The 25,553-nt window shown below is 39.4% G+C and overlaps 1 protein-coding gene across 6 annotated transcripts in view; it reads right to left on the minus strand.

The window, feature by feature from the left end:
* The window catches only part of GSTCD (glutathione S-transferase C-terminal domain containing), a 51,773-nt gene that overhangs the window by 22,675 nt on the left and 3,545 nt on the right, over positions 1-25,553 (minus strand). The window contains exons 2-7 of one of the 6 annotated variants that reach the window (XM_033160335.1): positions 22,435-22,581; positions 21,298-21,300; positions 19,365-19,780; positions 18,633-19,085; positions 17,863-18,117; positions 17,068-17,161 (exon numbers count right to left, since the gene is read on the minus strand). In XM_033160335.1, the coding sequence (XP_033016226.1) occupies positions 17,068-17,161; positions 17,863-18,117; positions 18,633-19,085; positions 19,365-19,775 (1,213 nt within the window). In that variant the 5' untranslated portion in view covers positions 19,776-19,780; positions 21,298-21,300; positions 22,435-22,581. Of the gene's footprint in view, positions 1-17,067; positions 17,162-17,862; positions 18,118-18,632; positions 19,086-19,364; positions 19,781-21,297; positions 21,301-22,195; positions 22,198-22,434; positions 22,582-25,553 lie in introns of all 6 variants that reach the window. The other 5 variants (XM_033160333.1, XM_033160334.1, XM_033160336.1 and 2 more) reach the window with 5 other exon arrangements.

The following is a 25,553-nucleotide window of genomic DNA, read 5'->3' on the forward strand; positions in this document are numbered from 1 at the left end:
TAATTATATCAGTAGAGCAAAAAATCTTTCAGCTCAGTTGTGACCCTATCTGCTCCACACCTTACATCACATATGGGGCAGGTGGGCACTGTTTGATCAAAATAGACAGGCAGGCTAAATGGGGAGGCCTGATGTGCCTAACCTGGCTCCTAGGCCAGAGGTTCCTCACTTCTGCTTTACATAACACACAGCTCCTTCAGCCATAGCAAATGCAATCTTAAACTTTTGAGCCAAAACAAGAGATTGTGGAACACACAACTTCTGAAGTTCCATATTAATCACTGAAAAATGAGAGTACTTCTTACTTGAGTGCTAACACCCCAAAATAAAAATAGCATTAACGTAACTGCTAATAAACTTCATAAAGAACCCATAAGGCCAGCAAGTTCAGGCATACAAAATCCATCTGTCATGGGGAATGATTGTGCTTCGGGATGATCTTGCTCTTTATATAAACAGCTGATTCTTGCATAAAGCTTAGCATAAACCAAAATATTAACTTGATTTCTTGTCAAGTTATTTAATACTTTCTGAGAAGACTGACTTGTCTTCTGAAAAGCTCATTCAGTTATATATATATATATTTAATTTATCATGAGCTATGTAGGGAGACCCATGTTGTTGGCAGAAGGAAGAGAGAAGCTGCCTGTCAGTCTCCATTCTATCTCCTGAGAATGAGGTTTCCATGGTAGCTATGGAGACTTGGTTTCTATCAGTAGCACTGGTGTGGGCAGATCCAGCACCCCCCACTCCTTAGGAATGCAATATCATAGGAGAGCCATAGATCAGTGGTAAAGCATCTGCCTTGCACACAGAAGGTCCCAGGTTCAATCCCCCAGGAATGCAAGATCGTGCAAACACAATCTTCTCGCTTGGGACAGAAATAACTGGTCCTACCCTGCTCTTTAAAAGTGAAGCAGGAGGAGTGTGCCAGGTGTTGGGACAATGTCTTCAATACTTCTTAGCCATGTATTTTATAGCTATGTCAGACATATGAATTGTGTGCTCTGTACTATGGGCTAATGTTTAGACTGTGTGCTGACTTCTTGAACAAAGTTTTCAGCTTTCCTTGACCAGAAAATCTGACTACTGTACTGTGTCCAAGGGTAGGGTTCTGGAAAGAAGTCAGTTATGCCTGAGGCATAATATCAGAATGACTATCTTATCTCTAGGACCATTTTTTTCAACACCTGAGCAGCATGTTTCACTGGAATTCCTTTTTAGCAGCTGAACACCTCCATTTCCCAGTAGTAATTCCAGAGTTAGGGCTTAACTTGCAGTAAACTATATGGCATTGCTCCTGACACCCTCTTGAGTTTTAAAGAAGTTCATCTATATGTGTACTGTAATAATGGAGCTGCTTCCTATTAAATCCAGATATCTTTTAGAACCATTGGAAAAGAGCTATATATTTGGATTGGCTCTGATACACAGGACCACACATTTGTTTTCGCTATGTTTTTTTCCTCACCTTAGTTGCAAGTGAATATTATGTTTTAGGGGTTTTTTGTTTTAAATTTCCTATCTTAAATCTTTGGGATGCAGTGGATTACTTAAATCAGTGTTTTTCAACCTTTTTTGGGCAAAGGCACACTTGTTTCATGAAAAAAATCACGAGGCACACCACCATTAGAAAATGTTTAAAAAATTAACTCTGTGCCTATATTAACTATATATAAAGTAATTCTCTTGAATAGGAATCAAATAAACACAAAGAAAGTATTTTATCATTCTTGGACTTAAGAGCAGGGGTCCCCAAACTAAGACCCGGGGGCCGGATGTGGCCCAATCACCTTCTAAATGCTGCCCGCGGATGGTCCAGGAATCAGCGTGTTTTTACAGAATTGGAACCTGTCCTTTTATTTAAAATGCATCTCTGGGTTATTTGTGGGGCATAGGAATTTGTTCATATTTTTTTCAAAATATAGTCCAGCCCCAAGTAAGGTCTGAGGGACTCTAGTCTTGTACCTGAGTGACTTTTTGTGACAAAGACATGAGTGGAGAAGCTCCTGAGACATCCTGACATGATATAATTAACTGCCATGCCACACTTCAGAGCCCAGCCAATGTGGTGTTTCCCTTTTTTGTGATGATCTTGTGTACAATTCACGGCAGTGGTTGTCCACATACCTGTGCACGGCAGTGGTTTTCCACACCGTGCTGTCCCCCTGGGACCCTCACCATGGGCAGTGCCCTGGGACGCTTGACTTGCCCCCCCCCCAGCGGTGCACAGCATGTGTGCTGCTTAGGGTGCTGGAGCAGCTAGCTCCTCCTCTGGCAATTAGGCTTCCTTGGGTTTTTTTTATTCCTCCCTCCCTGCTTTTATTTTGGGGGAGAACATAATAAAGAGCAGGATCACTTCTGGTGAAGTCTGTAAAACTTAAGAGTCTGAGCATCTCACAATAATTTATTTGGTTATAAAAACAAAAGCATGTGCTTCAAAAATATCCACTTCAGCCCCTGGTCTCCTTTAAATAATGATCTTTAAAATGACAACAGTATGATGCAACATTGAACAAATTGGGCAGGTGTGTCCAAGCATCTCAGAACCACAGTTTTCAGTTAGGAAAATTAGTGATGTTTGTTTATAAGATTGTTAAGGCTCCAAAACTATAACGAATGACCAATGCATAAGGTTTGCACTGATGGACACAGAAAGCCCCAAGCCCCACCTCCAGCAGTGGGGCAGATCCATTGCTGCATCCAAAGTTATACTTTTGCTGGCCAGGACAAAAGGTGAGAGAATGGTTGTTGATTTGCCTGTTGCACTAGTTCAGGGCGGGTCAGAAACGCAAACCAGCCGGCGAGAAGCGCCCCTTATTCCGCCCTCCAGCGAAGCCCCAGGCCAAGCCCTTCCCGAAGGGAAGCTCCGCTAAGGCAGCCTCAGAAAGCGAGCCTGCTCCTTCCTCCTGCAGACTCGGGGACGACAGGGCTCCCTTCAGAAAACCGCTGCCGCCGCTCCAGCCTCCCTCTTGCCGCCTTCAAACCTCTTCCCTCGCTTGACCACCAGAGCTGCCTCGTGCCCGCTACTTACCCGCCACGTCCCCTCAGGGCGCCGGCCGAGCAGCGCAGCCGAGCGAGGAGGTTGCGGGGGAGGCGGCGGCGGCAGCGAGACCAACTCGTCCTCCTCGCGCCGCCAAAATCTCACGCACGCGCATGCCACCAAGCGCCATCACCACACACGCCTTCGCGCCTTTATAGCACGTTGCCGGCCCCGCCCCTCACCCCGCGTTGGCCCATTTCCCAGTCACTTTAACGGGATCGCACTCCTATTGGGAAAGAAGCTGCAACCGGACTTCTTCTCCCTCCACTTAGGAGCAGCCCAAGTTCCCAAATCCGATTGGCCTCGGAACCCCACTCGCGACAAGGCGCGTGCGGAGCGCAGGACCCCTTCAGGGCCACGCCGACGGCCGAGGAGGCGGGGAACTCCGGCAGGCCGGAGGGCGCAGACGATTGGCTGGCGGGAGGGCGAAGGAAGGAGGGAGGCACTTTTGAGGCAGCCGGCGTCTCTTTTCGGCTCTGTGTACAAACGCGCGGGCTGACCCTGATTAGCTGAAGGAAGGCAACAACAACGGCCGGGACGTTTTTCCCACGGCACACCAGGCAACATCTCGCGGCACACTAGTGTGCCGCGGAACAGTGGTTGAAAAACACTGACTTAAATAACTGCTCTTAATTTTGCTTGTTAATCTCTACTTGTTAACTATACATGGAAAACTGAGTTGCTATATCAATGGCAAACTATTTAATAATGGTATCTCCTGACTTGATATCTAAAAATCAAAGTCAGCAATTAGCTTGTAAGCACCAAACCAAAAAGCCTTTGGGGTGGGGGGAGGGAGGGACACACGAAATATGCTTTTAATTATATGCATGCAGTATCAACTTTGTGCGTTATGGCTGGACCATGAAATCTTTTGAGATAGGTTTAATCTGTTTCTAGTTAATTTTCAAAACACTGTAATCTCCTAGTCAGTAACAAACACTACTGCTAAATTTAACCAACAGAATTTAAAATGAACGGTACATTCTGTTCTTTTAGATACTTGGATAAGATGAACTACAGAAGGAAATGAATATTTTTGGAGGTTTTTGGTATGTGGCCTATTTTATTAAGTATTCACAATATACTAGGAGAAAATCAAGACTTTTATTATTCCTACAGCCTTTTTATATGCTGCACTGAAAGCCAGACTAAGAGAGAGATTGGTGATCCACTGAGTAGATCTCCGGTCTTTTTAATTTTCTGTAAAAGCCTGTGGGGTGTTTCAATTCAGATCAAGGCCATTGCACTAGGGGGAAAGGGGTGTATAAGAAGAAGAAGAGTTTGGATTTGATATCCCACTTTATCACTACCCGAAGGAGTCTCAAAGCGGCTAACATTCTCCTTTCCCTTCCTCCCCCACAACAAACACTCTGTGAGGTGAGTGGGGCTGAGAGACTTCAGAGAAGTGTGACTAGCCCAAGGTCACCCAGCAGCTGCATGTGGAGGAGCGGAGAAGCGAACCCGGTTCCCCAGATTACGAGTCTACCGCTCTTAACCACTACACCACACTGGCTCCCGGTATCCTTTCCTTCAACACTATTTTCCAAATGAAAATCCCCTCCACCAAGCACTTTATCCCTTTAGGGAAATGTACGAGCATTTGTAGGTAAAAGCGCTGGCAGACTTGTTTGAGCATTAAGCATTATGGCACAAACCTCTGCTAAAGCAAAGGACACAATCAGGCTGACCCTCAAATTATAATACAGTGTTGTTTAAATACTTGCTGCTGTGCTTCACTTATAACACCAGTGATCCATAAGTTTGGGCATGTACAATTCATACACATGCCAGTTCATCTGAAAACAGTGTCCCTCTTCTCTCTGGCTCATAAAGCTACATGGCACTTTTAAACCCTTCTCCGAGGTTTGCTGCAAGATGTGGAAAGGAAAGAGACATTACTGTGCTAAAAACAAAACACTGCAGAACGCACTAAATCCATTTCGGTTACACAAATTGCTTTTCTGGACAATGACCAATAGATTCACATCTGAAAACACTTGGTCGCAAGCAATACCTTCAGTAGGGCTATATCAGTAAGGTGTTCTCAGGCTTTCTGCCAAATTAAATGTGAATGAGCACATCCATAAATCTAAGCACATACATAACTATATTTGCCAACTTGAAGATTTGGCTTGAAACTAATTGTGTATAATGTAACTTTACATTTTTGTTTTTAAACAAAATAAAAGCTCCGATATAATTTTTCCAATGAAAATATTGTTTCTGCAATTGCCTGTTGCAATTTAATGTGTCTGCAAATGAGCGCTGGTCCCTCTGCAGGGACTTTAATTGTGCTTAAGAGAAACAAAAAAGTAAACAACACATAGTATGGGAATACCATTTTTCAGTAGGGTTTTCTGTATTATTAGCGTCTATATATGGATGTGTTAGAAAGCCACAGCTTTAAAGGAAAGTTAATGTTATCCTTGTAAACACTGTCAAAACACATTTACAAAGGACAAACATTAAGTTCATGATACACATAGAGATACTTTTATTTATATCAAGTCACAGAATGGCTGGTTTCTGGCAAGGGGTGACTTTGGTGAGCATGCAAACAGAAATAAATTTCTACTGAGCTAGGCCAAATTTTGGCTTAACACATCCTCTAAACTGGGATTCATAGTCAAGCTCTCTCCTTACTAACCATAAGCTGCAGCCAAGGTTAGCAAAATAAATAGCTTAACCAACAGCCAGGGTTTGGACAGCACAGTCAGCCAAACTTTAGCTTAAGTCAGCATAAAAAGGTAAAGGTAAAGGACCCCTGACAGTTAAGTCCAGTTGCAAACGACTCTGGGGTAGCAGTGCTCATCTCACTTTACTGGCCGAGGGAGCTGGCGTTTGTCCACAGACAGTTTTTCTGGATCATGTGGCCAGCATGACTAAGCCGCTTCTGGTGAAACCAGAGCAGCGCACGGAAACGCCGTTTACCTTCCCGCTGGCGTGGTACCTATTTATCTACTTGCACTTTGATGTGCTTTTGAACTGCTAGGTTGGCAGGAGCTGGGACTAAGCAACGGGAGCTCACCATGTCATGGGGATTTGAACCGCCGAACTTCCGATCAGCAAGCCCAAGCATAGCACAGCAATAAAAAATGATCAAAGAGCAAAGCAGCTGGGAGCTCCTCTCTGGGAGCTCACACAGTCTCACTAAGTCTGTGTTTGACTTAGTATGTTGTGCGAACCAGCTTGTTAAGTGGTAGCTTACAATGAAATACCTATGACCATGCGATAAGCAGATGGCCTGTAATGCCCTACCAAAGAAAATCTTATCAATCCCCTGCTTCCCTGGATTTTGAATCAGGTGCTTGAGTGTTGTAAGATTTTCTTCAGCTGCCACTTGGCAGGAAAATACAGACCACCCAGCTTGCTGAACAGTTACATGCACATTATGGTTAGCCATTGTTTGGTCATCTGTATTCATTCTTCATATCTTCTCTAGGTTTATTTCACATGACAAAAGGCAGTATCAAATTTGAAGCGCAAAAGTCCCCTAAACATATCCAAACATTAATAGTGAAAGCAAAGTCTTTTTCCAGGATCTGATAATGTATTATTGTGCTTTAACATGCTTCAGTATTTTTATTGTTGCATTTTACCTCTGAGTGTAAATTTCATCAGAACTGATATCAGAACTGAGATACACACACACACACACACACAAAATAAAATTTTAATAATAAATGGTGGGGAAAGAAACGTCGTTCAATGACACATAAGACCCATATTTCATACTTGAACTTTACCACTATGACATAGGGATGGAGAAGAAATTCTTGTTTTAATACAAATCTATCCAACTTGCAGTTACCAAAAAAATGCAATGCTTGCAAAAATGTGTACATTAGGATAAATTGCAAACAAAAATGTACATATTAGGAGAAATATGCACTAAAATGTAGACTTATTCCTGAGAGGTTTTCTTTAAAAAATAAATAAATCACAAATGTGGGGAAGTGTATTTAAGATAGGAAAAATGAGGAACTGAGGGAAATAGAAACTGACAGATTTGTCTATCCCTACTATGTCATTGCTGTTGCACAACACAGTTGTAATATGCAGAATTTGCTACCACAAGACTTGGATGGTTATCTCCACTATGGCAGCCTGATGGTACAAGTTTCTTAAATGTATATATCACTTCTGATATGAGTCCTAAAGAGATGGGTCTGGGGCTTTATTTCTTTTCATCAAGCTAATACATGAAATTTCACCTCATCTCTCCTTTAAAATTAGGATAACAAACTGGAGTAAGAACAGCTAAGTACATGTTGACAATTTCACATTCACAAAGACAACATAATTGCCCTAAATAGAGATTTTTCCTTGATCTTTATCTCATGTTTGTATGTATCAAACACATCACAGCTGAGGCAGAGCCCAAACAAGCATGAAAAAATCAATGTAAAAATGTACAGCAGATAAGATGTACCAGTAACTTAAAACCTCTAATGCAGATGGTATTAGATGTCATAAATGATGGCATGAAATTGGTCTGTGTCGAATCAAGTATGCAATGGATGAACTCTATCAAGGAAATAGGATTTCTAATGAATCATTTCCAATGTTCCAAAACATGAATATTTTGGGTACTGGTGTATCTCTGTTGTCACACAAAATCACTATTATGCCTACACTACTGTAATTCATGGCTTTTCAATAGGACTTTTCAATAGGACTCATTCATATATACTAGTGTGTTAAGGTATAATTCCCCTTTACCAGTGAAATTACTGCTTTTTCTTGTGGGAAAACCAGACCATTTCTTAGAAACCTGTAGTCAATCAAGTGTTGCTTGATTTGGTTTGGCAATGCAGGATTGTAACTTTAAAGCTAGGGGTGCTTCAGACTGCACAACAGGGATGCAAGGGCCATTCCATTTTTATGGTTCTTTCTAAAGAGGGTACGTCAATCTGTTATAGGGCCTTTTTATTTTAGTTGTGCCTAACGTTAAAACAGCCAACTCTTATTTCACTCATAGAAGGAAGGTGTGAGGCTAGGGAGCAGATAAGGGAGTAATACCCACCCAGGAATCTTCAGCTGAGATCCCACCACCTTGCTGTGTAGTGTCAGTAAGCCTAGATGCTGTGTTAACATGTGTTGCTTTTCTGTCCCATAGACTAAGCACAGGTTTATACTACAGCACACTTCACTGTACAATGGCCACAGTTGCCCTAGTCTCAGTAACATAAAAGGAATAATGAAATAGTATTAAGTTAAATTATACAATAATCAAATCACATCTGTCACAATCCCCAAGTCCTCAGCAATGACTGAAACAAAGCCAAAGTTTAAGTAACTTTACCTATATCCATGCTTTGTTGCCCTCTTATCTATCTCCCAGTCTCTTCTCCACTGTTACAACTCCAGGTTGTAAGGTCTTCAGGGCAGAGAATAGTTGTTTTGCTTACGTTTTGGTACTTAGAACAGGGGTTACCAACTTAGCCTCCATGGGCACCATGACACTCAGAAGGACTTCAAACAGTGCCCCCGGCCAGTTGCCCCAGACTCTGAGCTTTCACTTTAAAAAATAAACTAAAATCCTAACCTACCAAGAAAGAAAATTATGGGGCAAAATGTGAAGGTACCTTCTTCGGGGGTTCTGTTAAATCAGAGTGGCATGGCTACCTTGTTTATTTTTCCTGGTCCCAAGTGTGCACATGCTCTCTCTAAACAGAACCAGCAAGACGTGATTGACTTTCTCATACAGTTGTTAGAGGTGGTTGCCTCTCTAATTTTGTGTTATTCCATGTTTCCATGTCAGCCATTTTGTGTTATGCCATGTCTCCTCCATGGCAGCCATTTAGTGATTGGCATCCCCAGTACTCTCTCAAAATACCAGTCCAAAAATTGGCAACCCCTGAAGTCAAAATATGAAAGGAGAGGAGGAAAAAGAAGAAGAAATCCATGAAGGAATCGCAAAAATTCAAAATCTAAAGGCATAGTTAGGACAATCTAGAGTTTGTGGAATCGAACACTGTTGGTCAGAGATTATTTGCAAAATAGCCTATGTTATTGTCTTCTAAACCTCCTAGGCAGAAATAAATTGAAAGTTTGCTGCTACAAACAGACCTGCTTTTTGCTGGATAGACCTGGATGTGACCTTGTGTTTGATGTCCTTCCAGTTAAAACAAGGAGAAAGAACCAGCCTCTACAACAACATTCTATTTAAAATAATCAAACCTGTTGAAATGGTGTCAAAAGAAACAACAAGAACAAGAAGAAAACCCGCCCTGGATGTACTTTTTAAAGGATTCAGGCCACAATGCTGATTAAAATTTAAAAATAGTAATACAGGGAGTTTGCCAAACTCTTTGGCTGCTGTGGGAACAGTAATGTGGAATGAAGGCAGATAATTCAAATAGTGGAGTCTAGAAAATGAGTAGAATGTCTGATGGCCTCTTCTTCAAGAGTGACAACCTGGGACCATGTGAGTGGCCCAGTTGTAGTCTAAAAGCATAGTCTAGAGCAGGCATAGGCAACCTTCGGCTCTCCAGATGTTTTGGCCTACAACTCCCATGATCCCTAGCTAACAGGACCAGTGGTCAGGGATGATGGGAATTGTAGTCCGAAACATCTGGAGAGCCGAAGGTTGCTGACCCCTGGTCTAGAGCCAAAGTAAAAAAAAAAAGTCTAGATTTGTAAACCAGATTAATGAGATACTGCTGGAAAACTAAGTGCAGGCTTCCCTGAAAAACAGCATGGTATAACATATTGTAAAAATAGCATCTCATTTTATCATTAATGCCAAACTCCTTTGCATAGATAATACCACTTACAATACCACGACAGCCTAAAACTATCACTTAAGCACTGTTAGATCAGGAGGGTACCACAAGTTCACACACTTTCCCACGTCTTTCTTCTACAAGCTAACCATTAAGAGGAGTTAGTGCAGTATCCATGCTGTGTCAGAATCATAGCTAAAAATGTGCCTTTGAAAAAGGACTTTTTCTTAAAACACGTTTGACTCTAAATGAGCACTGCTTTTTACGATCTGTAGTTTCTTCCCTCCCCGCCCTGCCCCCCCTGGCCTGATAGTGGTGCTACAATCCCTGCTTTGTGGTTGACATTAATTTCATCAACACCAAGTGTGTTTGGGTTGTTCCTCAACCCCTTCAGAAGCATCTGTCACTTACTGCTTCGGAAGATTCCAGTTGAGAGGGGGGCAATCAAAGACAACACCAAGTGTCTCTTCCTGTTCCAGCTAGACTGCCCCCCTACCCAACCCCCAAAACCGTCAACTGCCCTGTGGGAAGGGTTAGCAGAATGCAGCAGCTATCAACACAGGGTATCTACTCCTGTTCCACCATCAAACAGCTTTTACTTGTCAGAAAGTTCCTCCTGATTTTTAGTCACATCTCCTTTCTTGTAACTTGAATCCACTGGTTTGGGTTCTAGCCTCCAGAGAAGGAGAAAACAAGCATGCTTCCTCTTCCATGTCACAGTGCTTAAGATATTTGAATATGGCTATCATATCTCCTCTCAGTCTCCTCTTTTCCAGGCTAAACATCCCCAACTCCCTCAACAGTTCCTCATAAAGGTTGGTCTCCAGACCTTTGATCATCTTGGTCGCCTTTCCCTGCACACGTTCCAGCTTGTCAATACGCTTCTTAAATTGTGGTGCCTAGAATTGGACGCAGTATTCCAGATGTGGTCTGACCAAGGCAGAACAGAGCAGTACTATTACTTTCCTTGATGGGAACACTACACTTCTGTTGATACAGCCTAGAAGAGCATTAGCTTTTTTTGCTGTCCGTAATAAATAATGTAGCATTTTCTAACACAACAGGATTTGGGGGCCATGCCAGGTTCTAACTCTGGTTGCACACTCTGAATATTGCATGAATAATGCAGAGGTAACACAGTTGGCTTCAAAAATTGAAGGTATAGATAATACTCCTGAGAGTGAATGGGCCTAGAACATGGCCTTGGTTTCCTAACCATGGTCAGAAGTCTGAGAAAGTCACAATCAATAGTCTTGACTGAAGAACTCTCTAACCTCTCTTTTCAAGTGATGTACATTTTTAATTGTTTTGAGTATAAAACTCAGCAAGTCTGAAATGTATCTTGATCTAGAATTGCCACACCAATATGATTATTTTAGTAGGCAAATACAGTGGTACCTCTGGTTGCGAATGGGATCCATTTCGGAGGCCTGTTTGCAACATGAAAAGGGTGCAACCTGAAGCACTGTATCTGCACGTGTGCAGAGCGATTCGGTGCTTCTGCACATGTGTATGCACTGAAACCTGGAAGCAACCCATTCCAGTACTTCTGGGTTCGGCATGTGAACGCAACCAGAGGTATGACTGTAGGTAGGAAAAACCTCCTTTAAGATTATTTATTTATATGTCACTTAAAAAAAACAACCCACAGGGTAGCTGTGATGGGCTATTCATTTTTTAGATTTAGGCTGGATTTTTTTCCAACGGAAAAAATAAGTTATGTTAGGTCTGCACAGTTTTATAAATAGGGTGTCATTTAATGACAGAAGGCCAAAAGGTTTCATTTTCCCTTCCTGTCATTTCCTATCTAAAAATTTCTCCTGCCAATGAGAGATGACAGATTTACAGTAAGTTCTTTGTTTTAGTTATCTCTCAGGTATTGAGCCATGAAACTCTGCCTCATATCAAAGTCATGTCATCATCTGTTGCTACAGGCTTTAAGAACCTTGCACTGGATGGTCTTTGTCTATATATGCACATACTCTAGTAACAACTTTAGTCATAAATATATCTGAGAAACTAATCACTTGGCATCAGAACAAACTCTGCCTCACCTTAACTCTTTATGCAGCACTTAACTTGCTTATAAATTAATGCAAGGCAGATTTTGGTCTAGGCAGACTTAGGATAGAGGCATTTGCTATCTAGAAAAAGGTGTTTCTTGCGTGTCCAAGTTTGTTCATGTAAAGGGTCATGGCTGTAATTGTTCCTGCTACTGCAGGTATAATAAAATAACAAAACAACAACAACAGGAATGTAATGAAAGATAGGGAATACAAAACAGGAAAGGTAATAGATGGTTGTTTTGTTCTTTTTAAAATTACCCAATTACATACTTTTATCTTCACAGAGAAATATACTGACATCTATAAGGTTAGCAAAACAATCATCAATAACTCTCTTGGCTTTGACCTTGAGTTCTATTTTGATTCTGCCTAAAACATTATTCCACTTATGACACCTGTCTCTTGAGTCCTTGACCTCTGAACTTCGGAACACACTTCATTTTGATGGTACCTTCCATTTGTTGCTTGATGTCCCAGACATTAATCATAGCATCTCTTCCTTGAGTAACTTGAGAAAGCGCTATCTGACTAGGAGGTCTCATGGTTCCTGAATTTGTTGAGATTAGAGTCTGAGGGGGAAACCCCTGAAGACCTCTTGGAGGAAGACTCAAGACCTATCAATGGTATTTGAGGTAAAGAATGGGAATCTACTAGACTCCCAGTTGAAGAAGTCAGAAGACACAATCAGAGGTGCCACAGTCCTTGGGCACAAGCCAGAGTACCACCCTTTTAAATGCTCTGTATGATCAATTGAGGACCAAGGGGTTTAGAAGTCATCAGGTCTTTCTAGGGGAAGCTGATCTCTGAACCTTGCTGAAACTATGCCTGCCTTCTGAAATAATTATACATATTAAATCACTGGGCTGCGTTCAATGCTATCCACGCATGAGAGGAATGGACTTCTGTCTGAGCAATGGGATTCCCCCCTCTGCTTTCCCATTCTGCTCTGGAGATTCTGGAGGAAGTCCCATTTTGCAAGCAGAAGTCCTCTTGCACAGTGTTGGATTCTATCCCATACACATAGAGCAGTCTGGCCTTTAATTGGGATAATGAAAATCTTTTTATGTATCTGAACCAATGATGAACTGAGCATAATGAAATACTTAAGATTCATTTGTCAGAACGATGCTCCTGGCCCACAATCTGTAAATATGTACAGAATAACTTTACTTTTAAACTTGAAGGAAGAAACAAGATAAAAGTCTGACCCTGCTAAATATAGGACTGGATCCAGTTTATGAAATTCATCTGCAGTTCTTAATTTGGATATCTGAAACTACTACAAAGGCAGATGGAAACAATAAGCAGATTCGACAGATGAGATTTCCTTTATCTTTGAATTTTGTAGCAATTTGTGTTACCAAAAAAGTCAGCATCAAATAAAAAAGCTTAAACTGCTTAGGATGTTTTTCCTCCTTCAGGTATTAAACCTAATCCTAGCTTTAATTAATTTAAATCAGCTGCTTCTTTTCATACCCTCGCTAGCTAAGTTGAACACATTGCTTTCACTTCTTCTTGATGACATCTGTCCAAATCTGCTCCTCCATTCTTGATCCAACTGATCCAATTTTAGACATACTGAGCAAAGCAATCAAACTGTGGCCAGGGAAGATTGGAGTGACAGAGTCACCACATCCAAAGCCTTGCCAGCCCATGAAAAGTCAGAGTACTTTTTTTTATAAAAAAAAAACAATCCTTTTAAGGTCACTAACGCCTTGCTAAACATAATACCAAGAATCACAGCGAGCCAGATGCATGCAGCATATCCTTTGACAATGTTGAGTGTTATTTTCTACCAAATAGGCCACTGGTCATACAAACAGATTTTGCTGCCCTCTAGTGGGAAACAAAGGTTTCCGGCCTGGAATTTATTTTTTAAAAGGTACAACGCAGATAATCTGTCTGCATCCTATAACCTTTGTACTGATTGCCAAGCTAATATAGCAATGTGGATACTTACAGCCAAGATGAATACAAGCCAAATTGTTTTTGTATCTAATAAAATATCTTTTTTAAAAGTGTTATAATCTTGTTTAAAACACACACTAAAATTTGTTATTTGCTAAAGAAATATTCTAAAATTTGAATTTTCTTCTAACAATGAATACACTGATATATTATTAACAACTATTGATATGATTAACATTTGTTCCAGTATCAAACACAGAACTGGACTGGACTTTATATTTGAGATGTGATTAAAACGGATTCTCTCAAGAACATGATTTTGTGCACAAAGCAATCTGTACTACTACTAATTAAATTTGTATACCACCTTTCCACCAAAGATCCCAGATTGGTTCACAACAGAAAAATACAAAATGAGAATACAAAATACATAGTAAAACTTACTGCATCTATTAGAGCAGTCATGTCTGTGCCATATGTGAGCAATGAAACAAAAGGCCTATATAATTATATTTGGGTGGGGGCATGGATTATTTGTATGGGGGAGGGTTGATATTCTATGAAACATGAAAGTACCTTTAACATTCTGAACCACTGCAGACATTAATTACAAATAAACATTATGCGCAGCAATGAAACTGCAAATGATCTAAAACTGCTGCAAACTGGGGTCAAAGACAACTAACTATATCACTCAAAATTCCATAAAACTGTTTGCTTTTCCCAGAAAATGCCAGAGAAGAATGTCAAAGGCATTTTTTCAGCTTCTTTGTTTTTAAGAATAGGCTGCCAAATGACATATCAGCCATGTTCACAAGACACATCAAGTCACACTTTAGGTGCTGGGGTGAAGAATTGGATTCAGCCTGAGGGCAGGTTTTCCTCCTGCGGGCCAGCATGGACACGTGGGGAAGGCCACCCATCTGTCAATCACCTGGTATCACAATGACATCAGCTGACCAATTTTCCTCTGCACAAGCAATTTGGAACTGAACCATGTGGCAAAGGCTTTGCAGGCATCAACAATCAGCTGATTATTGCCAGGCAGTGTGATTATCAGGAAAAGAACTGTCTGATGTGAGAAACAAGAAGCGGCAAAGGAAGCTTAAGAGGAAGGAAAGCTATCCCAAAAAATATGAGGTCAGGCCATTCAAAAAGTTCTGACGCTCAGAAAAAAATAAAGGACTTTCAAGTACTTTTAAAAACCTTATTTTAAAGGGTAAATAGCTATTTGAATCCTACTTAAGGGGGGGCGCTGTTGTGTTTATTATTGAAAGAAAAGCAACGTTTACAGCAGTGATCCTATCATTTTAAACTGGCAATAAATTTTAATAACATATCTGTTTTCACAAGAGCTTTTGCTTTCAAGCTTTCTGTGCTAAATACAGCACTGAAAGAAAATTCAGCTACATTACTGTTATTTATTGTGACATGTTTTGAGAATTCCTGTGAATTATTTTATTCTTCCAGTGAGGATGCAACTGGTAAATTTGCCTAGATTCTCTTCCCCACCTCTACTCCCATGCTTCTTTTAAACAGATCTTTGGAATGAGTGATGACATGTGTGCAAGGGGAGTCCAGGAACAGGAAAAGGTGAAATCTTCCCACTTCAGACCTCAAAAGACTTATATTTCAATCCAGTCCCAATGCATGGTTGTTGATTTTCAGAACAATTGAGTCTTCTCTAACATATATTAAGCAAACAAATCTGTGTTGTGAATTATGCAGGTAATTTGTTTTATGATTGAGAGCAAGGTCAAATCTGAAAGATCAGGGAACTGCATCACAGTTGTGCAATGTCTTCAGTTATTTTCTTTTATTCAATCATTTCCACAATTGAATTAGCCCAATACATAAGGCTTGGTGTTCCTTTACCATACACATCTCAGCACCACATATTTGGTGGCCTCATACATCAAACTCTTAAGCCCACACAAGAATACTTTTAACTGACAGCCCCTTCCTGTTTTGGAAAGCTTAAGGAACTTCTGCTGAGACTAGATAATAGGGTTATCAAAAGGCAAATGCCTCAAGATCTATTCCTGCTTTCAGACACTATTCTGCGCAATTTATGTAGTGATTAAGCTCTTTAAAAATAAAACCAAATTGCAGCTGTTTTGCATGAGTGTCAACCAAAAGCCACCAGAGGTAGCAGTTCTGGGGAAGTTTAAATAGATGTCATCTGCCTGTGCAAAGGACATATCATGCCTGTGAAGAAAGTTGTATTTACAGCTGGGACACATGGTGCAAAATGAAAACAGGAAGCAGTGATGTTAAAGGAATGTCACCAACAAAAGCATTCCTGTTAAAAATTGATCTGAGGAGCTGAAGAAACTGCTTTGCATTATGTGTTTGTGATATCTTAAAAGAATGGCAATACATCCGAGCTATCTATTCACCTTACATTTGAAACTAGATATTCAATAATCTAAGTTCATATGGATGAACACAGGATTAAGTTTCAGAAGTATACCGATTTTTAATAATATTAGTTTTTACAATAAGCTGAATTGTAGAACAATTATAGAATTTAAGGGAGAAATTGATCTAATGCACCTTTTATGGAAGTGATGGAGAACCTGTAGCCCCCCTAATGTTATGGACTCCAACTTCCATCTTCTCTGACTTTTTGCCATGCTCTCTAGAGGTGATGGGAGTTGACAATATCTGGAGGGCTGTGGATGCTTCATCCCTGTTTTACAGCCCAATATTTTATTTTGTCTATTCAGAATTACACCCCTCTGTGTTTAATGATTCCAGGCAACTGTACCTAGGACTTAAATCTTAATCTCTTCTTAACCGTGAATATTTTAGTATTGATTCACAAGAATATGCCAAAGCTAGGGTTGCCACCTTTGTTCTGGCAAAAGACAGGACAGGAAAGGGTGGTGCGGTTGGGGGGCCCTTTTTTATCTAGTGCTGAAGTGATTTCAAAGCAATCCATTGCAATCTACTGCAGCCTAACAGTATGGCCTCTCTGGAATTTTCTCACGCGCACAAGTATTTGTAAATCTGTCTGTGCTTGGCTTAAATACATGAACTTCCACACACCCTTTCAAACACATACATTTGGAGATGATCCCTAACTTGGCAGAGGCCGGGGGGGGGGGGACCTGAAATACGGTACTCAACTGTATCAATACAGAACGTAGCATTTGAAATAATAATTAAAAGTTGGTCCATTAGAAGAAGAAAACCCCTCCAGAATCCACAGTTGGACATGTACTTTATTAGGACTTGCCAAAGTGTTGTCAAAACATCCTTTGGCAAACCAATGAATTTCAACAGGAATAGCATAAGGCAAATAAAAGAAACCTACCTTCTCCTGGATTAACTGCTGCTGGCAGACTGTCCCAATCTAGTGCCCAACTAGGACAAGGATGAGGGGAAAATGTTGCTTCAATACCACTTTTCTGCATTTAAGAGGAGGGGGGGAAATCTTAAATCAGCTAAATAGGAATGTGAACTTTGCAAGTACTGTAATGATATCCAAATGTTATGGGAAATTATGTCTGTTAAACAGCACATGTAAAATACAGAGCCATTCTGTTTGTCTATCAAAACATGCTCACTGAGACTAATGGGAGTTGCAGTCCGAAACATTTGGAGTGTACCAGGTTGGGGAAAGCTGGTGAACATGAAACAGAAAATATCTAGTTCAAATCTCAGCTGAGCCATGAATTCAATATTTGGGTGGGTAGGCACCTGTTCTTTCAACCTCAGTCTCCATCTGCAGTATGGTTACAATGTTGATCATCTTTGCAGAGCTATTATAAGGGTTACTTGGAGTTTTGTCTACTTCAAATGAGCTGTATCAGTATTATAGGATCCTCCCCCTCCCTGGTAGGATTATATCATCAAACAAAATACAACCTATTTTAAGTGATAGAGACCCTTGATAGAGAAATATGCTTGATACTGCAAGAAGCCAGATAAAAAGAATATATTATGGATGAATGCATTTAAAAGTGCCTATTTTGTGTTAAATGTGTGTACAATTTAAATGCTGACTTTTTGTGCATTCTTTCAAAATATCTGCACAATCCATTCTATGACTCCGTGCCAGTGAGTGAGTGAGTGAGTGAGTGTGTTGTGTGTGCAACTATTAAGTTACCATTAATTTTGTCATGGTTGGCCTTGGTCCACCTATAAATGAAGTGTCTTCATGCTCTTCCTCTGGCTCATCAGAAGCCGTGCAGATAAACTGCATGTGTTCATCTGATAAAGAGACTGAGCCTTGATGGGGTAAAAATTGCATATTGCATTTGGCGGCAGCTCTCTTAATTCCTGGTACTTCCTGAACTCTCTGGAACCAACTAGATATCAATGGCAATCTTAACAAGTTCTCTTGGTGTTTCTTGCTGAAACCCTGCAAGGAAGAAAACAAAGCTCTGGTTATCGGAGAAAAATTATGAACCTACCTGATGTACAAGCATGAATCAAGCGTGTCTCTGTTATCTTAAGACATTCACTACCTTGTGGGCTTACCCAGGAATAAATTGGCTTTCTGCCTCACACTCAGATTCAAACTGTGGAGTGGTAGTGGTGGGGTTGAACACAAAGAGAGATTCTCATGCCTAACTTAACCACTATGACTGCAAAGAGTGACATAATAGATTACTGGATTTAAAGCTTAAAAATAAATAAATCAGAGCCACTATAGGAATAGAGCCTTTAGTGGAGCCAGCATTGTGGTTCTACCAGTCTGCAGGGGCTGCAGTCCTAAGCACACTTACTAGGGAGTAAGTTGCATAGAACTTACATACTTCTGAGAAAATATGCTGAGAATACATAAGCTTCAAACGATTCATCTCTTCCCAACATCTACTAGATAATGTTGACAGTTTACTGGGAAGCAACATACATAAATGTATAAATCCTTACAAAAAAATGATGGATGCATGGAAAGAGGACTACATCTGCCAAAGTGAAGTATAGCCCTTCAGCAAAAATGTGTTCCAAGAGTGGCAATTCGGATGTTTTCATCTTCCTAATATGAGAGGGCTCCCTTTTGGCAGCAACTGGTGTTTTCTGCACAGTTAATTTGGATAAAGCTAAACTCAGTTCCAGTTCTGCAGGAGGGGAGTCCAGATTTTCTGCTAATCTTCCCTCTTGTGAAGAAACATCTTTACATGCTTCCTTGACAAATGTCTTTTGCTGTTGAACTTTCCGTCTTCGAATTTTGTCATCATTATGTACTCTTACAGGTTCTCCCAGCTTCTTTTCAAACTGTAGTACTTCCTCCGGAATACTCTGAACCTGATCTGAAGACACTCTCAGAAAGTTTTCAACTGCCCGAGGGATGCTGATTTCACAAAGTCTGGTCCATTCACTAACCTGCAAATAAATAGGATTAATCAGTTGACTGATTTCCATGCCTTTCATAATAAGGTGGCGAACCTGTGGCTGTCAAGGTGCTGTGGGACTCAAAACACTCATTAGCTCCATCCAGCATGACCAGTGGTCAGGGATGATGGGAGTTGTACTGCAGACATATATTAAACTTTGTTCAGTGCAAGGCCTAACTGGTCACATCTGCATTAGGGTCATGCACTGAACAAGGTATACTATATGTGAAATCTATTACGGAGCAGGGTTAAAACTAGAAATACTCACTTCAGCACAAGCCTTCAAGCAGGTCTTTTTAAAGCCCAAGAGTTCCAAAATGTCCTCCTTTGATGGATCTGCTTCATATGTTTTTTGTACTATGTGCCTCAATACCACAGCAAGTCCTGCTCGACAAAATCTTCCATTCTTCTCAACAACAGCAGGTAAACAGCAGCTCTGGACCACCAAAGGAAGTTGACATCTTCTGATGAAGCAAATATCCAGATCCTTGGGTAATACTTTGTCTTTAGGCTGGGCATCTGAAGCTGTTTCAACTGGCAGTACTAAAAATACTCTGAATGTCTTGCAGTCACAGTATGACAACAAAAACAAGGATATGGATGTGTGGAGAGGAAAGATACAATCTGCATTCTGATTAAAGTAGTCCAGGTACAGGTGATCTTCAGTCAATCCTTTCATTTTTTCTTAAAGGAAGAAATGTGATTAGTAAAATAATATATAAAAGGTTTAATATAAAGCTATGCAAAGCAATAATGAAGATGATCCAGAACACAACCCATGCACAAATTGGGGGTTGCCTGTACTGTATATATAAGTAAACAGAAACAGTGATCCCTAAAATCCATCAATTTCTCCCTTTCTCAATGCAGTACGCAAATATTAATTAATCTTTGTTGTTACTGTTTCTAAATGGATTTTAATATTCTGCATTTTGAGTATATTTCTTAATGTGTTTTGAAAGGCAGGACAGTTAAAATAAAAATAAAAACAATAAATATTGCCAAGATTGTTTCAAGGTCACATTAGAGAAGGGTCTTCTGAAGCAAACATTTGAATATTATTAATGAAATGCACTTTTTGGAGGGTCATTATAGGGAGGTCACAAAAATTACAGTAGTAATGTATATGCAATTCTTTTAAGTATAAAATATATTTGGTTCTATCTAAATCTTACTCAGAGCAGACAGACTTAACTATTTTTAAAACTCAATACATTTTGAGGTTATTCTTTTTGTTTATATAAAAAACAACAACAACCAAAACAAAATCATACTAAACTAAAACCAGAATGGAGGGAAGCAATAAGATGAGAAGAGGTGTGGGTCAGCATACATAGGTTTTGCTCACTTTCAATGTAGAGACATCATAAAAAACCTGTACAGTACATTCAACTAGGGCCAGAGTTCAGTACAGAATTGCCACAGAGCATGATAAGTACCAAATTTACGTAATCTGTAGCTAGTTCATGTATGGAAAGCAAGAATAGATCTTTTGTCCATTGTTGGATTGTTTGTCCGTTTACTTTTCCAATGTTGTAAAATGATATGTTTGGCAACCAACAGAGCACAACTAATCCATTTCCGTTCCCTGGGGTAAGCTTCCACACAATAAGGAGGTGTTCTATCAAGGCCCTTTTGTCCATAAATTTTAGTTGTTTCCAGAACCAAGTTGATATGATCAGTGACCTCTGTCCAGAATTGGAAAAAAGCAGGATAGTAGCACATCATGTGAAATAAGGAGAGTATTGACTAAATTAAATCTAGGTATCTCAATGGATCTATTCTAACTTTGTCCACATGCAATCCACTGTAATTTTCTACCCACAACCACTACCATTAATATCCCTATCATTGGCTTGGATCAAAATATGCAGTTCTGCTAGCAGAAAGCCTCTTCTGCTCAGGGAAGACTCATTTATGTCCTAGAGAAAGAGCACTGAATGAGGTAATTTATGATAAATCCAGAGGTGTTCTTCCATTTTACTGAATACCTTTTTTCATAGACATATGTTACAGGCATCCTTATTCCCAGTTTCTCATACTGTAACACAAGCCCTATTTACTATTGGTGCTACAGTGCAAAACATTTTTCACTACATAGCCCAAGAATTCACAAAAACCTAAGACTTCAATCCTGTTTGCTAGATGTAAATCTAACAAACATTCTTAGGATTGCAGCATTAGGCTGTACACCTAAACACTTTCTAGGGAATAAGCACTAATGTACCCGCTGAGACTTATTTCTGAGTAAATTGGAAACTTGTACTGGGTTGCATTGTAAGACATTTTCTCCATCTGATCAAAGTTATTTAGATCAAAATCATTACTTTTCTTAGACTACAGTAATCCTGAATTGCAGTGGGGTTTAACTATATGACCCTTGGGGTGCGCTCCAACTCTACAATTCTATGATTCTATGATTTCAATTAAAATTACCTTTGTTCTTGACTAAAAACTCAACTTCCACTCGCTTTACATTATTTTGAAAATAGTTGAACACACAGAACTTAAGGAAATAAATTATATGCACAATTAGTTATGATTCTGCACCAATTATATCTGATTTATGGAGACTATATGCTTAGGATCCTAGACTGGAACATTAGTAGCCTACATATTTAATAAATCCCATTGACTGTCTTTTCAATTACAAATCAGGCTGCAACTCTTGGACGCTAGATGGCACACTTTCAAAACAATTGCAGCTGAAGAACATAATTCCATTTAAAAACCTTCACTATACCAAGAACTGTGATTATTTATTCATAATATTTTTTTCATCCTTAAGTAGGGCTGAAGTGTGTTGTCAGCCAATACAGCTACAACAGATCTATTGCACTGATTTTCCTTTGTATTAATTGTCATTGTTAGCCCAGATGCTCCGCACTGAGGGATGTTTCTCTTATCAAATGCTAATGTTTTGTGTAAACTGTGTTTGGAACTATTTAAAATTTGCTAAATCCTCAGGAATATCACACCTTGGCCTGCCTGAGCCACAGTAACCCCACCTTATGTGTGATGTAATTTCTGATTTATTGTAGAGGGAATGTCCTTCTCCACACCAAAATGCAAACCCTTAAAAGAGATGTTTCTTCTTACTTCTGGATCTCTTTTGTCTCCTTGCTAGAAGGGGAGGGAAATCTGTTGCAACAGAAAAATAAAGATCTGCCTTGCTTTCACTGCATCCTGCCTCCATCCACTCATCTCTGACCGATCATAGACTTAGGGGACTCAGTCCCTTGGGGAGTTGGGCAGTAAAAGCCAAACATCCCTATTTTTCTATATCAACTCCAAAGCTCCAAATACTGAAAACAAATATCTTTCTGAAAAACACTCACCAATTAAAGAGCTAAATGTTCCAGGTGATGGTATTTTTACGTTCCGCAGTTCCCCTTTTCAACATCTGTAGTTCAATTACAAAGTTTTAATGGCAGTTGCCTATGAAGGATTTAATCTTCATCTCCACCCTGTTTGCACACAGATCCCTGTAGAAAGTCAATCCATTGTAAAGTTGAAATAGAATTAAATTGTTGCTTTTCCCAGATTTTTAAGTCAGTAAAAATACAGCCTCTTCCATAAGGATACTATATCTTTTCATAAATATATTTTATATAAAAAAGAAGTCATACTCATCCAGAGCAGGCTAACTGAATGCTGTCCAGGGCTAGATTTATATGATTTCTAATGACACTTATTTCTTAGCAAAAAGGCATAGTTAATGCTAAGTCTCTTAACTTGAAAATAACTCACACTGAAGCAAACTTACTGCTAAATAGACATTTTTTTAAAAAAATAAATCAAAATATATGGAGGGATTTAATAAGAATTGTTGGTGTAGTCAAATCTGGAAAATTAACTTGAAAATTAAAGTGGAGAACAAACAAACAAAATATTTGTTTTTAACTATGTGTGAGAAAAAAACTATATAGAAAATGATGATAACAATGTTTGAATGCCTCCTGTGAAATATGCTGCTACTTGAAAATCTTTGTAACTTTTCAGTTTCAAGTTAGAATACCATGACTTCAAAGACAATATACCGTATTTTCCCATGTATAAGACTATGTTTTTCCCCTAAAAAATAATGTCAAAAATTATGGGGCGTCTTATACACGGGTCCATCTTCCCATATTTTCTTAAATCTTAGTCCTCTAAAATAGGGGGCGTATTATACATGGGGGCGTATTATAGACGGAAAAATATGGTACCAATATTTATAAATAAAGGATTTTTTTAAAAAAAGAATATGTTACCACCCTCAAAGATAAATAACAATCATTATTATTCCCAGGAATTGTGAATGAAATCACCAAAATTTGTATTTTAAAAGATATTATTATTTGTGTGGTGTATGCTTATTTTTAATTCAATTGTATTGCTTCTTAACTTTTTGTATGTCATTGAAATATATGTTCTTGGTTAAAGAAGTAAAGAAAAAGAAATATAGAAAAGATTTTTACTTTAAGTAAACATATTTAAGAACTGACAGTACTGATAAACGTTATGGAGAAGCTGGTGCATAAGGGTGTGAGCTGCCCAATGATTTTATCCGGAGTTATTCAACGCATTACTGAAATGGAGTATACAGCCATGTTTTGCAGAACAGGAAGATCTTTTAACTGCTAGTTCTTCCTCTCTCCTGTTTAATACTGCATGAACTGAGCAATTACGGACCCCTCTCAGCAAACCCTAGGGACATGATTGTCTCACGTGCATGTCTGCAGCCTCCGCTTTCTAGTTGGTACTTGTGAGCAAATGCACCATTTATCCTTTTCTTTCACATTAGCAGTGCACTAGAGTTTGCAGAAGAGGGACACAGCTTTCTACTCCACTTTTAAACTCATTCTGTGGAGAGCAACAAGGTGACATTCTCAATTAAGAGTGTGCCTAAGGCAACAACATTGTTCCTTATTCACAGAGGGCTTCCAAGCAATGAGTAGAGTTCCATTCAGTGGAGATAAAAATAATAAATTATGTGAACATACAGAAGAACCACCAGGCATATAGTTCTTCATTCTAGCTTTCTGTTGTTTGTTATTACCGTATTTACTCGGATCTAATGCTCACCATTTTTGGCCAAACTACATTGCAAAAATTGAGGTGTGCATTAGATTCGATGGCACATTAGACTTGAGTAAATACAGTACTTAAGCTTTTATCTACAATTCCAATTGTTAAGTTTCACAACAGGTTAATCATCATCATTCCATTTATTTCATTTATGTGTCATCTTTCTTCCAAAGAGTTCAAGGGAGGACATATAGTTCACAGGAAATGTACAGATCTTCCACTTTCTGGCCCTCTACTTTGGTACCTGAGCTCCAGACTTAAACTTCCTTATGGCAATCACAGAATTATCAATAATGGTGTTATTGGCAATTAACATAATTTATCCAAGAGCTGGTCTTGCCAAATCAAAGCAAAAACATTCTGGAGCATCTCAGCCTTGTTTTGGAAGCTTAATGAACAACCCTATTCAAAGGAGCTAAAATTTGCTGCAAACACTGTAGTACACAATTTAAAAGTACAGTTTGGCCTAAATCTCTAATGTAATACTACATTCAAAAAGTCACTGGTTATACAAACTGGTGCACCTCAAGACAGGTGCTGCCATTATTTTCACCTGTGTCTTCCACAGAATATACCAGCTGCAATATAACATGCTCAACTCAGTCTCACCAATATATAGTCTGTTGATATTTAAAGAAATCAATCGTAGATTAATCCTGCAGGCTTTCTTTCATTGTCATTCCCCAACCCATCAAAAGCCTTTTTGTCATAAAACAGATAGTTCAATGGCATTATCTCAAATATTTATCTAGGGGAAAAGGTCTTTTTCAATCTAAGGCAGATGGCAGTGATCAATACAAGTGAGCCTGCTATGTTCAAAGGCCTCCTGCCTTTTATTCCAGCTTAGCTGGTCTCTCAAACAATTGGTTCTCCTTTTAAAACGTAGCACTGCCAGTTTCCTGAGTGAACAAGTGTCTCTTATTACTATTAAAAAGAAATGCCACATACGATTTAAAAAAACAATAATGTCTTTACCAAAAGCAGACCAACATGAGAAAGACAGTCTTCCCATCACTAACGAAAGGTATTTTTTTAAACAACCATTCTACAAAAATAAGAGGTATTTCAGTATTTTCACACCCTGAAGTAGAATGAAACAACAAACTATTCTTTTACAAACTGATTTGCGTAAATTATCCCGTTTATATTTGCATATAGAATACAAAGCCTGCTCTAGAGGTGATCCAATGCATGTGCCACATTCTCATGTAGTTTCCTGGGAAATTAACCAAATACAGTGGTACCTCTGGTTACGTACTTAATTTGTTCCGGAGGTCCGTTCTTAACATGAAACTGTTCATAACCTGAAGCACCACTTTAGCTAATGGGACCTCCCGCTGCCACTGCACCGCCAGAGCACGATTTCTTATCCTGAAGCAAAGTTCTT

The sequence above is a fragment of the Lacerta agilis genome, chromosome 9 (assembly GCF_009819535.1).
Source record: "Lacerta agilis isolate rLacAgi1 chromosome 9, rLacAgi1.pri, whole genome shotgun sequence".
NCBI lineage: Eukaryota > Metazoa > Chordata > Lepidosauria > Squamata > Lacertidae > Lacerta > Lacerta agilis.